The sequence below is a fragment of the Lethenteron reissneri genome, chromosome 64, assembly GCF_015708825.2.
Source record: "Lethenteron reissneri isolate LAM-NWPU_2019-01 chromosome 64, ASM1570882v1, whole genome shotgun sequence".
NCBI classification, from domain to species: domain Eukaryota; kingdom Metazoa; phylum Chordata; class Hyperoartia; order Petromyzontiformes; family Petromyzontidae; genus Lethenteron; species Lethenteron reissneri.
The window spans coordinates 8039197-8057780 of NC_083842.1; the positions used below are offsets into that span (position 1 = coordinate 8039197).

An 18584-nucleotide genomic window follows, 5' to 3' on the forward strand; every position below is an offset into this window, starting at 1 on the left:
AACGTGGTAGTTGCGTTCCTGAAGAACACCACGTTCTGAAAAAAATCGCGTTATAATAAATAATATATTATAATAGAATGAAAGCACAGTCTGCGATAACACGTGAGTTGCATATGCAGGCTAAACAAATACTGAGGCGAGTGGGTAGCATTTAGAAGCATCCCGGCTTGTGTGATGCTCCACCGAGTCAGCCGTACAACCGCTTATTCCTACTAGCGACATAGTTGTGTAAGTTCTGTTGATTCAATTGCGTTCTATCCAATTCGCATCCGCGTTATAAAAATGTTCCCTGATACATTAATCGCATTATATCCAATTCCCGTTATGAAAACACGTTAAAGGAGAACAGGCTATACAGTCGACCCTTCTGCATCATGACTTTCCCCATCGCGATTTCGATATATCGCGGGGTCGGCACAAGAAATACAATTGGATGTTTTTTGGGAGTTTTACGAAAGCCGCAGATGACACACGAAGGCTAGCAGACTACACACAAAATGTGAAGTAACTCATAAATACGTAAAATATATGTACAGTACTGTATGATATTAATGTATTTTATCTTTTAATACCATAAATATACACCTTTTTTTAAAAGTAACATTTGGTAAAAAGTTAAAGTTTGAAAAAAGAATGCTCGCTTCGCTCACCAAGGGGACCAAAAAAAATTACGCGTTTTTCTAGATCGCAGGGGGCCTTCGTCTCCTAACCCCCACGATGTGGAAGGGTCGACTGTACTTGCAAATTGCAAAAATCTGTGAAATGTAGCAACATCGTCCCCTACTGAGAAACCACTGCAGGCTTTGTGAAGCATCACACCTTTTGTGATAGCCTTGAGCTATAAGCACGGTGTGAATTGCAAACGTACATTACTGGCGAGATCATGTGTTGTCTAAACTTTCACTCCACGTGCTGGGGATCTTCTTTAGGCACCCAATGCAGTTTTTTTAACAACACCATACCGTGCGCCACCACACAATGTTCCGCCACACCAGGCACTAACCACATCCTGCACCTCCACTCCCTGTAGCACCACACTCTCCTCCCACAACCTGTGCCACCACACCATGTGCTAATTGCACCATGCATCACCATACCCTGCACCACCACACCCTGTGGCACCAAGCCCTACACCACCACCCCCTGTGCAAACCACAGTTTAAATGTCCTCATCGTTGTCAAAAGCTTGACACAGAGCCGATGAGTTTACGATGCTTGCGTTTACGCCGGACCTTCTGATGTGTTTGTGCGTGGGGGTTTACGTTGTCGTTATGATGGTGTGTTTCTGCCCTCTCCGTGTGACCAGTCTGCCAGTTCAAAGAGTGCATCAGCGTGAAGACAAAATGCGAGGAACCGCTCAACCAGTACCTGACGCCGGAGGAAAGTAAGCGCGAGCCGCATGCCCCGGCACCGCAAGCCCCGGCACTGCATGCATCTCATATTTGAGTGGGAATGAAGGAAACTTAAAGGAAGAGGACAACTTCAAAACAAATCAGTGCTCTTTACTTGCATTTGTTTGCATTTTGACCGCAAGTATTATGGTTAATGCAGACATGATTCCTCGTAAAAGGGTTTCAGTTTTGTTGCCAGACAAAAGGGGAAAAACCCATTCTTACATTTTCGTACTGGCAAAGGAGGCCTCATGATGCTCTTTTACTGTTTGGCCTACCCTTAATAATGATAATTATGCAATTTGTAACACGCACAATATTTTACGGGCCTGAATGACTGTGCCACCAAGATCAGGATCACTCAAAAGCCAGGCTTTTGAAGTGTCCATTTAAAGTAGATAACACTGATGCACACCAGCAGAGGAATTTAAATGTATTTTCAAATGTGACATTTTCAGTGTCTTTTCAAATCCCATCTCATCATCTTATCGTATAGAAAACAGTGAATTATGCTGTAAAATTCCCCGGCGCAGGGATAGGGTCAACTTCCATTCAATTCCACACTGCACTGTGTCACGACGTTCTAGCAGCACAGCCTCCTGCAAATTGCAAACACAAGTTGTAACGTAGGTGTTTTAAAGGTAGGGGTATGATGCATCACTTCATCAATTAATATCGATGTTTTAAGCAAGTGATACACATGGAATCGCGTTTGCAAGATATTATTTTTTATTAATGTACGTTAAATTTAATTGGTTAACGTGACCCCTCCAGCCACTAGAGGTCGCTACTTCCACCATCATTTTAATGATATTCGATTTTCCAATCAAACTGTCGAATTGAATTGTAAAGATTAATTAAATTGCGGTGGAAAGGTGGGGGGGAAGAGGCATTCTACTGCTTGATGAGGGCCTCGACACGCAATGTGGGTCTTCGGGTTATATCACAAAATTAAGGCGATTTCAGAGGTGGCTCTATGATATTCACTTCCATGGGCCGTTCTCTACGATGAAAGGCCACGATAGGTTTGAATGGAATTCTTCCTCTCGTGACACGCTACGCCAATAGCACAATCGGCATTAAGATTGGCTAAAAATATAAATAAATAACATTGTAAACAAAAAAGCCTGAATGGCAGGTGTAGACCAAGTGAACCACTTGATGTGTCATCCTTATGTTATCCTGTGATTGCTAACCACTTTGCACTGCCTCACAACTGGGCCATCATCCATTTGGAATTCCTGTATGCACTTCAAATCCGGTAAATGTTTAGTTGTTTATGTACTGACGATAACTGTGTTCCTTCACACTTCTGCGTGGCAATGGCAGTCTGCGAGGGGGACGCGTTTGATCAAGTGGACTTGCAATGCCTAATTAACTCACGCCAAGGCTATGACGAGCTCACAGGTAACAACTCGCTGCGATCCCTCCTCTGTTGCCATCAATACCTTCACTTGTCGCCGCCACTAACGCCGGTCATCATCACCGGGCATACTTGCGGGCAAGCTATCATTGACACGATCATAAAGGTGGCCCCACAATTGCTCGCTCGTGCCGCTGCTGGTGGAAGGATCTCCGCTAGAGGGAGCTCCAGGGAGCTCCTCTACTGCAGTGCAATTTGACCTCCTCGTCGACACTGGCCAGACGTATTGGACGTGTACGTGAGAGGCAGGAGTGCCCAATCTTCACCCCACCACACTAGACCTGCCGATTTACTCTGCTGTGCCCATTTATATTGTTGGGTGGACAGAGGTGGCGGTGAGGGGAGATTTTATGAACTTGCCCATGGTTTTAACTTTCATACCCACCGTGTTCATCATTGTCATCAATGGAGGCCTACAACCATCACAACAACCATCACTTGCGTTGGCAATCTGACGGTCATCATTACTCTGAGGAACATGTATCCTGATCCAGCAGTCTACTGCTGGATGAGGGTATTGCCACGGCCGTACGGGTCATGAGGGTTAATTTACCATACTTCACCACACTGGTCAGTGCGTGGTAGCACGGGAGAGCAACGTGTGTGAGCGCATAAACATACAATTCAACAGTTAATTTTGTTGCAGTCTTCCGCTGCCCAGCACATGGACCCACAATGGTCTATAACATCTGTTGTATACGTCTTGCTCTCCCATCCAAGCAACCACCCAGGTTCAACTCTGCTTACCTTCCGAGTTCTCATGGGATTGGTTATTACTCACATAGTCATATTACGATGTCCCTTGAATGTGCAGTATTAGCTTAGTCAATCGTAATGATTTCACAATATAGGTAAAGACTAGAAACTTTTTTTTTACCTGTGCCACACCACTGAAAGTGGAGTAGAGTCACGGATATAATGTCTGGAAAAAATAAACTGGATCAGGAAAGGGGGGAGAGCAGAGAACGATTTGTAAATAAGAGGAAAATAATGAAAAATGGGACCATATGTCAGAAAAGATGAGGACAGGGAGGAAGTGGCTACATAAGGGCCTCGTTGTTGCATGGGGCAGCGTCAGATTTACGGGAGGCTTGAGCCGATTTAGTTATACAAGGACTTCTCTACTTACGAACATTCGACTTACAAACTTTCAGAGATACGAACAAACCTACCCATATGTCCAGTTGCCTGTTCGGACCGAGAGTCGTAGGTTCAACCGCAGCGCAATAGATGGCGGTGGTGGCATCTACATCTGCAGAACATAAAAAACCAGTGGCATCTACATCTACAGGAGATTATACAACTTTTAAAGCCATTCCCCGTGTTCAGTGTACATGCCGTACAACATGTTTGGAATCGTCAGGAGTAAATTTGGACTTAGAAATAAATCGATTTCACGAACAGACCTCTGGAACCTAACTCGTTCGTAAGTAGAGGAGTCCCTGTACATTTTTGTGTTTATGTGTAAATGAGAGTTGATGCAATTGGGATCTGCATGTCTGGTAGGTGCGGGAGGTTGTTCTGAGTCAATCCATCACTGTCCCCACAGCATGCAAGGGCAAGGGCTATGCGCGCGCCAGGAAGCAATGCTTTCAGAGAATCTACAAGAAGAAGATCGAGGCCATTGGTGAGAGCTGTGCTCATAAATGCGTGGCTTCGAAAGATTGAGCCGGGTCCCCTGCAGATGTCCTGGAACTCGTTGATGCTGCGCTGGCTACCCTGTCTATCCCTGCGGCTCGTCATTGATGTTGTTGATGTTGTTGATGTTGTTGATGTTGGTGCTGGGCCCTGATTGCCTCATACCATGCTCTGCTCTCTCTCCTCTCTCTCTCTCTCTCATGTTATCCCTGCCTAATGCCCTGACTGCCTCCCCTCCGCCACTTCCCACTTTTTCTCCAATTTAGTGATTTTCTTATGTAAAGGATTTTTAGCTGCAATTGCATTTATTACAAGAGTAATCATGTTGTACTACAGTTGTAATAGATACATGTATTAACTAGTTTCGATTAGAACTGTGATAAAAAAAAATACCTCACAATTGTCAATGACACTGTGGCTTTAAAAGAAATATATATATATAAAATGGCCAACGTGTTAGAAAGACCACAGGGATAGAGTTACTAAGGGTTAGAGACTGCACTTAACACCATGGGGCCTGAGATTATATTTTGACCAGTTTCTAAATTGGCATATGAATGGTTACGACGGAGTAACAGAAAGACCCTTCAATAATCGTAGGTATTACTCTGCTAATTTATATTGAAAAGTAAATGTATTGAATGTTTCTGGGACATTGCATTGTGGATAGATGTGTCCTTGTAAAAACAAGTCACATTTCACTTAGCAATACATCCCTGGGCCCAATTACCATCACACTACTATTCAAAATAATCTATGCCTCGAGTTTCCTGGCTGGCTGCTGGCTGAGTTCCTGTCTACCCCAACAATAACTCTGTTGTTAGTGGCTGCTTTGAGCCGTTGCCAACAAAACTAGCTGGGTACTTGACGAAATAGGATTTTCCGTGGAACAAATAATCATTGATATGAATTGAAACTGCAGAAAAAAATTCAGAAAACTAAATAACAATAATTGATACCGAAGAATTGGGAGTAACTAATACAGTATATTGACACAGTTGTTAAATAATGTTCTCGAAGGTTTCATTTGTGCTTTCATGTAATTATTTTGCAAGAATATTCTTTAAATTTTAGGGAATTGAAAAAAATCTCAAAACATTATCTTGGCATTTTATCTATTTGTCTAAAAGGGAAATCTGTGAATACGTGTGTCTGTTCGAAATGTTTAGCATACTTCCCAACATGCATCAAATTTGAAATTTGGCATGTCAGTAGCTTCTAGACTGTACACAATGCAAAAAGTCTAAAAATATACTTTTGTATTTTGGGGGGGTGGGGGGGTGCAATAATGCATGCAATACTGTATATTGCACGGCAAGTGAGCGATTACGTCACATCTGTGATGTCACCCGCATGCGGAAGCGTTACGCAGTGTGCCTTCTGACGTCACGCACCCCCCCCCCAACCCTCCGCGTAGACTGTGTATCCCGCACAAATGCGCGGCACAGCTGTCTCGATTTTCTAAGTCAACGCGACACTTTTCAGCTCGCTCTTAAATATAAAGCAGAAAATAAATCTGTTTATGTGAAGCAGCAAAAACTCTCGATCGCTGACCTCTGATGGCATGAAATTTGCACAGCTTATGCTGTCTGGAATTTCTAAGGAACGCGACTATTTTCAGATTGCCACGTCATTCCTTTCCCGAGTTGCATAAATCGACCTTACGTATAAGTGGGTTAAGGTTGATTTTTCCTTCAGTGAAAAACGTCTGAATTAGTTCAATTGATTTGTTTCGGCTTTTTCCTTTTTTGCAAGCATCAATTTTTTCAGGGTTTTTCAGTGAAATATAAGGGAATATGAAATTAGTCCAAGACAAGAATCCAAGTCCCTGGCGAAGCCGGGTAGTAAAGCTAGTTATTAGATAAAAAGCAGCTTATTTTAAGTGTTCCGAGTAGCGGATTGTGTGAGGAATATGAAAATGACAGCTGTTTATTATTTTCTATTGCAGAGAAATGAGGCCTCTTCTAGTTTCAATGTTAAAAAATGTAAGTGCCCTACATTACAGAGACAGAGAAGTTTGAGAAATAAAATGTGAGGCACACCCAAAACGCTGACTGCTCAGCAATTTGGGCCTTTGGTGGACCTGTGCTTCCTGACTTTGGTCAAATAAAAAAAATCTATACTTGATGGCCCAAAAGTCAGGACACATAGGGTTATATTTATTTTAACAAATCAGAAAGGGTTATTTCATGTATATTAATAAATGTTCAAACGGCATGAATTATTCTTTGAAATAATTTTTTTAATAATAACAGCTGCCTTCTTTAGCATATATGTAACAATAAAAACGAATCGAACTCCTTTGTCTTTAGTGCATTTTCCATATTTAAAAGTAATCTGAAAAAGGGAGATGAAACGTAAATATTCATAATCAATAGATACAATATTAACTTAAAGAATAAACATAAAAAAATAATAATGGCAGTTAAAATAAATTAAATAGCCCTATGTGTCTTAAATTTTCGACCACCCTGTATGATGAAAAAAAATGGCGGTGCTCATAATTACCATGATGATGCAATGGAAGGTAATTGCTGGATCTCTCTGGCGTGTTCCGCTATGCTTCCGATTCTCACCTGCACCACTGTCCCACCTCTTTTCTCGTTCCAGCCAAGAGACAGCTGAACCTCCGCAGCATTCCTGACCGAGTGCTCGGTGAGCAACATGCCAGCGAAACGCACTCAAACGCATTCTCCGCGCACGTCGCGATATCATGTCGATCTCGTCCGCCCACTCGTAACACGTTCCGTCGTTTTGTCGTCCAAAGAGTGCGCGCTGGACAACTGTTACGAGAAGACAGAGGAGTGCCTTGAACCGTACCACCTGCAGTATGCTAAAAACCCAGGTGAACATTCTACACTGTCGCAAATATTGGGGACCAATCCATGAATGGTAGGAAAGGAGTTGTCACTAACAGTTGATGAGCAACAAATACAAATTGCATATAGTTGTCTCTTTCTGACAATGTGGCCATTTTCTTTGAATTGAAAATTTGCGGAACACATTTTTATCATAATTTTTTTATTTTTTTATTTTACCTGTGTAAGGCCCACTTAGCTATATAGTTGTTTTTCAGAAGTTACCTGGCCACAAATGATGACTCAGCGAACTATCTTATCATGTAGAAATGTATAACAGCCAAATACTCAAAACGTATGTTTCTAAATGGTGAGGGAAAACCGGAGGACCTGGAGAAAATCAACACATCGACAGGGAGAACATGCAAACTCCAAATATATAGGCGTCATGATCGAACCCACGATCTCCTCCATACCAGGCGAAAAAGTTAACATCTCGCCACTGTGGCACCCCATGACAGCGAAGGAGTTTTCACCAATAGTTGGTGAAAAAATATGCATATAGTTTTTGTCTCTTTCTGTCAATGTGGCATGTAGATGTCTGCTTTGGTATTGAGAATATTGTTCAATCGAGAACCTGGTGACCCTGAGTTTGAGTCCCAATCACGGCTAACTTCATTGGCCAGCGATATCTGTTTAACCTGTCCTGGGTCTCCCCACACCCACCTTCACCAACCGACACTGGCCGGTTGGTGAAGGTGGGTGTGGTGAAGCCTCCATCCAGCAGTGGATGGACAAAGGGCTGTGATAACACGGTATATATTGCAAGGTGGCCCAAACGTCAGGACATTTAGGGTTATATTTATTTTTGAAAATCACATTAGGTTATTTAATTGATTTTAAAAAATGTTCAAACTGACTTCCATTAACGTTAATGCATGCATTCATTCTTTTTAAATGGATTTGGGACATTTTTAAAAGAGATTACAGCTTCCTTATTTAACTTATATAAAAACGAATTGAACTCGTTCGTCCAAAGTCAATCTTCTTACCATTTTTAAATACCATCTGAAAAGTAAGATGAAAAATAGATATTCATAATGATGACAGACAAAATATTAACCTAAGGAATAAATAATTAAAATGTTTATTACCAATATTAAAATAAATGTTTCCTGACTTTTGGGCCACCCTGTATATATGCATGCCTACTATAATGCCCCAATGTTCAATAGAATGAGCATTATCCATTTCATTGGAATGCGATCTTTACTTGGCCTTGCCCATTACTTTGTTGTTGGACTCCAGGCGCTCTGTCATTGACTTCCGCCCTCTTTTTTTTTCTGCAGCCTCCTTGCGGGAGTTTCAGCTGGAACATTGTGCCTACGTCGCCAAGGACTTCCCCCATTGTGAGAACAGGGAGGAGCTCCCCTTCACTTATCTTCCTCTTCCTGCTGTGCTCCCATGGCCACGGGGCACCCTCCAGTCTTGTCTCCTCATCCCCTGACTCCATGAGAACAGCTTCTTCTAGCATTAGCACAAGTGTGGTTGGCAATGGCCCTGGTGCAGGCAATTAAATGAGGCCCATGTTGAACTTACATCCTCTTCAATTTAACACGTAGGTTTTCGCGTCCAATATTATTGATAAAGTAAAGGTTTTTGGGTTAGGTCGCGTAAGTATAAATGTGTCATTAATACGTTCTGCATATTTAAAGATAAAAATCAACCGTTATAATTGATATGACTACAATAAACCCCCCTCTGATTTTCACACCTGCTAAGCTCACAGTGATGAATTGCGATTAACCCATCTTGAAATATGTGCAGCATAATTTCAGATAAACATAATCCATGATCACTTTTATCATTACAATTAACCACCCTCTGATCTTTGCACCTGATTGGCTCACAGTGTTGACGTCATCTTGCTCTATTTAAGACCGGAAGCAGGAAGACTTCTTCACAAATCGCCTGATGAAGCTGGTTGTAATCATAAGTGAAACATCGCACTCAGTTGTAAATGTCATGAGTTTACTCGCCATCACACCTATGTGCCGAAGTAGTGACTAATTTTCACGTTTTGTTTACGTGACAAACCTTACTAATTGGTTCTATCAGGTGGTGAACGGTTAACGATATATTTATATTCCCTCCTCTTCATAGCCCGGCGCCTGCGTCCCTTTGTCCCGTGGGACCCAGTGCAGCTGCACCACCTGCATACTCCATAGCAAAGCCACTTTCTTCCAGTCTCCATTATAAATGTCACATTTATAGCTGTGAATCAGGAAACCAGGACACTACCTTTCAGGAAGTGAAATTGTTAGCAATGAATTATTGATATTAAGACCTTTGTAGATGAGACACATTCAAGGGGAAATGGCATTCCAAACTGTCCTTCGCTTGAAATGTTTATTTTTTGTAAGCCGTTGCAGCTGCAGGAGAGCTCCTTTAGTCTACAGTATCGTAGTCAGTTGCTACCCTTGCATTTAAATTCCCCATGAAAAGTGGGCATTCAAGCCGATGTTGTTTTAGGCTTGTCTAGGAAATCGCTTGTGTCCGAGTCTTCAGCCCTTTTCGTTCAACCTAAGTCGCAATGATTGTCATGTATCTCTGAATCTCAGACATTTATGGTTCTGTGCTTGGCATTTATGTGTCGTGTGTATTTCTTATCCAACACTGTTACACTGTCGTCTTTGGTTCATCTTGAACTGTACCGGTTACTCTACCATTGCTTCATCATGAAAACGTCATCTGCGGCAGTAGCCCCCCCCCCCCCCCCCGAGTCCACTTCTCCCCAATGCTGGGTGCCTCAACACCTAACATGGATCTCGTTTGACCCAGTGTCATCCAAGTCGGTTTCACGATCAATAATCATTGTCTCATTATCCACTGGGCTGCAACCATTCATCCTTCTCTTGGGTAACCACTTGTGAGGTACCTTATCTCTGTTGCTTACAAACAAGACAACCTGGGTTTGCAATCGGAGTTTTCCCTTTTCTAGAGAGATTTGACTCAATAGGCTAAGCCCCGGTGTTCATTCAGAATTCCTTTTTCATAGAGCCCGTGCAGGTTTAGCCTTGGTGCGCGAGTGCCTGGTTACTCTCAGTCTGTGGGTAGGCCACGTATCCACCAATGGGATTATGCACTCTGCCTCTGTTTGCAGCTCACAGAGGCTACAGCTGGGGGCCTACGAGGTAGCACTCACAGAAACTCGACGCAGACCTGTGCATATTAATCCTCACGACCCAGTTGAGAATATTTTATGAACCAAAAAATGAGAACGCTTTTTTAAGAAAACTAGCAGTCCACACGTTCTTTGCATATGTCCTTCCCTCCACAGACAGCCAGCCAGTCTTTTGTCTAATGTAGTATGATAGTACGATAGAGTATCCCGTGCATTTGCGAGGCAACCAGAGCCGGCCGGGTGGAGGGTTGGGTGGGTGTTGGAGGGATGATGTCAGTGCGACGCACAAACTCAGCTCAATGCTGTGGGATACAGTGACGTTCGCACGTGGACTTAGCCGTGCGCCAGCCAGACAGGAATCCAGGCAAATATGGTATGACGCCAGTCATTTAAATAAAAACCCACAGTTAAATAAAAACCCACATTGTTTGAGAGACCTTGATATTTGAAAAGTTTGGCACAATTGTGGCAGCATATACATTTAAAAATATTATCTGCAATCATCCAGGAAAGCCTTATTGAGTCTCAAGACTCTCTTTAACAAGGGTCCTGCATTGGGATGTTTCACCAATCTATTAAGGGTTGTCTGTCTTTATGTGGGAGGACACGGGAGAAACCCCACGCAGATGAGGTGATAAGACTCAACGCTTCGCAATGTGAGCTTAATCTATTTCTGTACTGCCATCTCCTAGTTACCTCGCTACCCCCATGCCTATAACACCCATTAAAATCCTAACTAGGCTCAAATCTGCTCAGCTTCAAAGTTCCGAAGAGATCGGGCACATTTAAGGGGTTTTGTTTGCTTGTACGTTTTGTGTGTGACCTCAGACTGTGAGACCATGGAATGCACCAAGGAAGTGGATGCTTGCGGAATGCAGAATCGGAATGTGATAGACGAGGAGAACGGGCCTGACGGTGAGTTACACACCATATTGCATGGAATTGTTTGCCAGCTTAAAGTAAAGAATACATGCAGCCATGGTGTAACGGTTAGTGTACTGGACTTGCAGTTCAAAGGTCGTTGGTTCAATTCGATATCTCGGCAATGCTGGAGTTGAAACAATGGGAACGTTTCTTAAACCTCATCGCCTCTATCCACCAGAGGTTGTCGATCGGCAGGTCGCGAGTCGGTGGGTTAAAGTTCAAATACACCAGCCTCTTCCAAGATGCCTGGCCAGTATGGAAGGGTAGGCCACACATAACTTCCAGAGGCGATCTATAGAGCGTCTTCTGGTGGAGGCCCTTCCGCCAGCAGCGACAGTAACTATGGCAAGTCCTCTATTTACATTGGGGATACGTCCATGGAAAACGCGACGTTGGGCAAAAGGCGTAAACTGAAAACCTACTTCACCATTGACTTAATCATATACGTTTAACCCGTAGGCTTTCGCAACAAATATTATCCATAAGTTAGTTTTGGGTTTTTTTCGTTGCATATAATGTGTTCATATCGCCTTGCGGCCACTAGACGTACTAACATTCACCGCAATGTAAAGCAAAAAAACTAAAATTTATTACTAAAATCGAATCGTGCCTCCTTGAATTATGACAACTGGGTGGGATTATTCTACCCCTATAATTACATAGTTGATGGTCGAATTTACATCATTGTCAACTTGTGCCATCTGCCCTATTATCAATGTGACAGACCGTTTGACATTGTTATCAAGAGATGACTACTTTGAGCCAGTGCCATGGATCAGAAACCCAAAAATGTGATATAATTAATGCCCACAGCACATTTTTATCAAGCCAACAATACCTTGTATTTTAGCGACTTGAGTTGGCCACATTTATCCCAAAATTCGAGTTGAGAGAGAACTCAAGTTTGATCTTTAACAAAGTTGTGTTTTCCATGATTTACCGAGTTATGACAAGAGTTGGGCAGGTCAGCCAGTTCAGTAAAACAAATTCGGGTAAGGGCCATTGAGCTTAAGAAGCTCGTTTTCAATGGCAACCTGGCCAATGGTCGATAGTGCCAATCACGTTACGTATAAATGGAGAATTTGCAAAAGCAGGGACATTTTATAAACATGGCTAATAAACAACCTGAACTATGGACAATGGGAGTCAAGCTATCCATCCAAAATAACAGTCAGCATGACACTCGCGAGTGACAAATGTTATCCATGAATACTTCTGAGCAAAGACTTTCCCACACATAGCTTAGTGTAAAAGGGCAAAATAAATTTGCTGACGATAGGTTAATTGTAAAGGTTAAATGTTAAATAAAATGTAAAGTAAAATATTCCCGCCAGCTACAATATTTTTTTATCATAACATTTGGTGCTGTATTTCCACTTGGGCCGATTTTTGACGTGGGGAATCTCAGCAATCGCACGTAGCAAAATTACATGCAGTTGAGAAAAAAATATGGATACGCGATTGCCAGGATGGCAACTTCACAGTCTACCAGTCTACCAGCTCTACAGTGCACTGTGTGTGTTGTGTCTCACCGGGTGCAGTGGGTCTCATTGCTGGTGTTGTGGGTGGACTGCTGGTGGCCATCATCGCGGTGGCCTGCATTGTGCTGTTCATCAAGAAACGTAGCCAGAGCCGTAAGTGCACGCTCATTTGCACCAGACTCTTTGCTCCATCTTATGTTTATAATAGCGTCATTTCAGTGAGACCTGTCTATTAGCCATTCTTTCCTATTGTCTGTGCCCTAGAATCAATAAAAAAATGCTTTATCTATTTTTTTCATTGATAAGAGAAGTGATGCAGAAAATTCATCATATACATCCTCTTTTTACCTAAGTTTTTTTACAAATCACCAAAAGAACCCCAGTAAATCTCCCCAGGTAATACCTCACCGCCGGCCAGTTTGTTGTCACTCCCCCGCACCTCCAATTAAAATGGTTGGCTACGTACGGTGTGAAAGAAGTTCAACATACATACTAATCGTGTGCCTCTGTCAATCGCACCAAAGGTGGGAGCAGCCCCAATGGACGAGGCTCTCCCGTGCAGTTCAGCCAAGTTTCAACCATCGCCAATGCGTGAGGAAGCAAGAGAGAGAGAGCAAGCATGCGAGCACATGCGTACGTGCTGTGTGGTACGAAAATCTCTGTGTCACAGCAATGGGCAACTCAAAAAAACCACACGTGCCACTTAAACCCATGTTTCTTGCGCATATCTTGTTAATTGGACCGTCTAAGTTTCTCGATTTGCATGCAAAGGGCGGACCGTGTACGTCCCGTGCGGTCTTTTGAATTGCCTATGCATGGTTTTCTTGCTCAATGATAATTGCGTTGCTTTGGCTCTGCGTTTTACTGAATAATTCCACTTAACACATTCTATTGCAAGATTGTAACGAATGACATCAAAGACAGCAATAACAATGTAATGATCTGACTAAACAAAATTAAAGCATTGAATCGAATTTCCCCAATATAAATGCAACTAAATCCTAACGTTTGGCCATAAAACGTTAGGCGCATAAAAATATTGCGCTTGTGAGACTGGAGATCCATTGTGTCAAATCCCTTTCTCTTCAATTGCAGTCCCAAGTGGTTCATAATCTATGGATATGTGAGACGGTGCAGCGGATAGCTTGGTTGGTATAAGCATTTTCCTCTTGGTCCTCCCCCCATGATATTGGCACTCATGAATCTGGCCCTGAACGGCATTATCAGCCACTTTTGTAAGTATTATGAAGTTGATCTCTGCTGACATCAAATTGTGATTTAATAAATTGACCCAAAGCGACAAAAGGGTCTCTGTTGAAATGTTGCACTGACGGGATGGATGTTTTTTGTGTTTTTAAGACAACCGAGAATACTAGAGGACCATTGTATAATTAGAGTCCGCATAGATGACCGTTATGCTTTTCGTTGCTTATTATCATTCAGGTGAATTTTCGTGCATTTTGGTGATCTGGATGTCTGCAGGGCGAGGTTCTCAAACTCCAGTCCTCGCGATCCACCACACTCTGTCTTTCTGCATTTACGTTTTGATGCGCCCCTAATACATTCTCACCTACCCCGACTGGACATCTGTGGATAAAAAAAAGTGCTTTATAGCTCACCGGATTCCTCCAGTATAATACAAATGAAATTGTTCGATGCTGCACGGGCCAAATTATTGTTAAACACGTCCAATGTGATGCGATAATCAATCAACGCTGTCTGTGTAAATATAGCACAATCAAATTAATATTGAGATCTCAGTGCGTGTGCACTGTGCTTAGCTCTTGTCACGTGAGACGCGTTTAACAATCATGGGGCTCGTGTGGCGTGGAACGAGTTCATTTTATTTGAATGGGGAGTACATTTGTAAACGCCGAGAGACGTAGTCACGCGGACTGGAGTTTGGAAAACCGTGCTCTATGCGTTTTTATTAAAACTGTGGTTCGCTGGTTCGAGCTGAGACTCCAGACCCCCTCTCACAAAGCAGATGAAACCCTCAAAAATACTACAACACTTACTCTATAGACACATTAATATGCATACGAATGCGCTTATTTTAGGGTCCTGCTTTGGGATGTTTAGCCAATTCCATGAATGAGTGGTTAGTTTAACTCGAGAAATCAGCCCTGAATTTCTCTACACTGTTCCAGTGTCCGGTCCTGGAAGACATGTACAGGGTTGTCCAGATGTCGTGTGACCGCCATTTAATTATCTTAAACTTAAAGGTTTATTTAAAATATAAATGAATATACAATGAAAATACAAAGGAAAACACGTTATGGATCAATTAATTGGGGGGTTACATGACATCTGCACAACTCTTTAAAGTGCAAGCAATAATATGTAATTTCATATATAGGCTTTCACAACCAATATTATTACGATTCTATTTGGGCTAGATCGTGTCGGTATACAGTCACGTAAACAAAATGTTACTCTAACCCTCCACCACCTAGTAGAAACAATCAACTTAATTTGTTTGGATTTGTAAGGTGGTAAAGGTTTACAAACGAAATCAATTATGAATAAGCAATACAATCTCATTTTCTTGGTTCTTTCGGTAAAGTCACGTAGAAGGGAAATAATAAAATAATATTAATATAAAACAATAAAAACAATAACAATAACATTTATATTATTATTTACCGAAAGAACCAAGAATATTAATCCCTGCAGTCACGAAAGCTTTAAAACAATCTCATTTGCTCACTCAAAATATTAATTAGTTATCCCTCTATGTAATAAGATGTTAAATGTGTTGTATAACATCATGCAATAGCGGGTAAAGTATCTACAGAGGGCATTGTTCCACCTGGACCCAGGGCTGCATCTATGATTAAAGCTGTTGTTAAAAGTGTAGTGACAGCGCTCTACGGTGCCATCACATCGATTAGCACAGTTGGCTACGTAAGGCGCGAAATAAGTTCCACATACATTGTGTACCATTTTTTTCACTCCTCATTAACGAAGCTCTGTGTCTATGAAGGAGGCGGAGTGTTTTTGTGGATTGTGTGTTCCTTTAAGATAAAGCTTTGCGCAATAATTCTGTTAGATTTTGGCCTGCCGCTATCATGAATATAGGTATCAACGTTCCCACAATATAGCCTGACAGCCTGTTAGGGCAAGTGCTGTTGGAGAGCACCACTGTTAAGGAGCACTGATGGGGTGGGTGGCCATCACCACGCCTGGCCGCCTTTGTTACTCATGTGCTAATTTGCGTTTGCGTTGACGAAATGCAGATATTCGCCACTGATGGACGTGGGCGACAATCGATATCACGCCACCGAGCCCGTAGTGAACAACGCCAATTACTGCACCACCGCCCCCAATACAGACACACACACACACAGTCACAATAATCATTAGTATATTTGTGGGGAATACAAACAACGGGATAAATGGACAATATTTCAATAAACATGGATCGTTGTTGAAAATTTCAAACAACACGCCAAATTTGGATCTTAACCGAGATGTCTCCAATACATAATTAAAATCTGAAATCAATAGTAATTGTATGCAAAGACACTAGTAGTGCTGCTTGGTGCACATTATTGCAATGGTGTGCTATCTCTCTTTAATAATCGCTGGTGTTAATTTTGATCATATGAGTTTTTACTCTTGGAGTTTATCTTAAATATAATTGTTCATTCATAGGTTTAAGGAGCCGTCGGCAAAGTTGCACAGGATAACGGAAGCTAGCTGTTCACCATTGAACAAAAAACTCAACACATTCGTCAGTAATATTGTCACCTTAAAAAGAAAAAAGGTTATAGTAGGTAACGTTTCGGGTAATGCCCCTTTTTCACAGTACATATGAAAGAAGAGCCATTGCGCGAGACATCGCTGATTGTATCTTACGATTCTTCAACCAAATCGTGACGCTGGTTCCATGTCAGTCTGCGATTCACATTCACTCCAGCGGAAGGCGTGACTGTGCCTGTGGATAGCCTCCTAATGCCGAGGTGGGGCCCGGCTGATATAAATTACTTCTGAGCTGGGTTTTTTTTAAATAGCAGCTCAATAAACGTGCAACGTTGAGCCAACGTTGGCACGTTATTAAAACCTTTGGACCAACGTTGGCTCAACGTTACATGTTTACTGGGGGGTCGGGTGAAGACAACATTCCAGAATAACAGTGGACGTCAACATAATAGGTGCGCAAGCTTTCAGCCGGAACATTCAAGGAACGTTACCATCGGGGATTATGTTGGCTCGTGACATCCACCCCAGTAAAACATGGAACGTTTGACAAACGTTAGGCTAACGGTTCCAACTATGTACCAACGTTGAAACAACGTTGGCACGTTTACTGGGATCTTGCCTAAATGTGTCCTCAGAATTTGAATAAAACGGCTGATAGGTTTATCGGAATATAGGGAACAATAATGGAGGATTATCACGTGGTCTGTTCTCTAGTGGTAGTGCTTTTCAACAATACTCGCTACTCCATGCCAGCCTAGCAATGTTCCGGACAATGTCGAGTGATGAATTAAACTCTGCTTCTAACAAGGTGAGTGGTGTTTCTTCGTTGTATTCTTCTGAAATGGCTACATTCAGCAGCCTCATAATGTGTCTCCGTTTCGTAAAAAATCTAGTGCACAAAAGAGGACCTTGCTGTTGTCAACAAAATTGGGGTTTTGGAATTGTCACTCACTCGACTGATGTGATTTGATTTAAATATAGTGGTTTGTTTTCAACACCAGTTTGGTTTTCTGCCTATTTGATTATAAACACGTGCGGTGGTGTAAACATCTCTATATACCAAGTGTGGAAAATATTTGGTGTTTAAATTTCTCTGAAGTGAAAAATAAAGGCTTAAGATTGCTGAATAATTAAGTGTTGTATTTCAAAGCGCGTGCAAAAAGTATCTAAAGTGTGTGTGTGTGGTGGCACAGCAGTAAGTACACTGCGCTACGACCCCGGCCACCCGAGTTCCAGTCCCGCTTACGGCAAACACCAGTGGTGAATACAGTATATAACCTGGTTGTAGGCCTCCCCTAGGTTTACTCGGCTTCAAATGAGTACCAGGTGTGCTGTGTAAACATCGCCACTTGGGAGACAAAGGTGGCCGGGAGTGGTGCTGGCCACCCATCTTGTGTGTGTTGCTGGCCTTCATCGGTTCTTGCCAACAGTATTTGTCCCTACAGTATGTTGAGGCTATACGGCGGATCTTTGTTAACTCAAATGAGATTTCGTTAAACTCATAACATTTTGGCAGTTTTCGCCTGGCTGGTTGACACAGACTTCACGCAACAATTTGGGGGAAAAATGTGTGCCTTTATCGGTCAAGAGGCGCTCGGGAGCACCCTTGTCCAGAACATAACCATTCAGGAACGCCTCGGTAACGGCAACAGTTGACTGATTTGAGAGCGGCCAGGCCATAGGCCAGCATGAAAAATACTTGACGCCCACCTGTTCCCCCGAGCAGAAGTGGGAAACAGGCCGGGAATATCCAAAGCAACCAGCTCGTTTATGCGCGACACCTGATGGATTGCAGCGGAGGGCAGCAAGGTTTCGCTGGCGGCTTCCGTCGCGCACACTGCACACAACCTTTTAGCAGATTCTCGACATCCATTGCCATGGCCGGCCAATGAAAATTATATGTCAGCGTGGCAATTGTCTTTTGCATGCCCAGGTGCAACAGGCGTCTATGCACAGCCTGCACAACCTCGCCACGCAGGGCGGTGGGAAAGACAATGGCATAACGACGTAATCCCCCGTCCCAATGCATAAGCAGCCTGT

The 18584-nt window shown here is 42.6% G+C and overlaps 1 protein-coding gene across 1 annotated transcript in view; it reads left to right on the plus strand.

The window, feature by feature from the left end:
• LOC133358971 (uncharacterized) overlaps positions 1 to 17666 on the plus strand; it is a 30717-nt gene extending 13051 nt beyond the window's left edge. Inside the window, exons 5-13 of the mRNA XM_061577353.1 lie at positions 1307 to 1384; positions 2721 to 2798; positions 4364 to 4441; positions 7063 to 7107; positions 7220 to 7297; positions 8600 to 8659; positions 11263 to 11349; positions 12900 to 12992; positions 13364 to 17666. Of these exons, the coding sequence (XP_061433337.1) occupies positions 1307 to 1384; positions 2721 to 2798; positions 4364 to 4441; positions 7063 to 7107; positions 7220 to 7297; positions 8600 to 8659; positions 11263 to 11349; positions 12900 to 12992; positions 13364 to 13434 (668 nt within the window). The 3' untranslated portion in view covers positions 13435 to 17666. The remainder of the gene's footprint in view (positions 1 to 1306; positions 1385 to 2720; positions 2799 to 4363; positions 4442 to 7062; positions 7108 to 7219; positions 7298 to 8599; positions 8660 to 11262; positions 11350 to 12899; positions 12993 to 13363) is intronic.
• Positions 17667 to 18584: the final 918 nt, after the last annotated feature.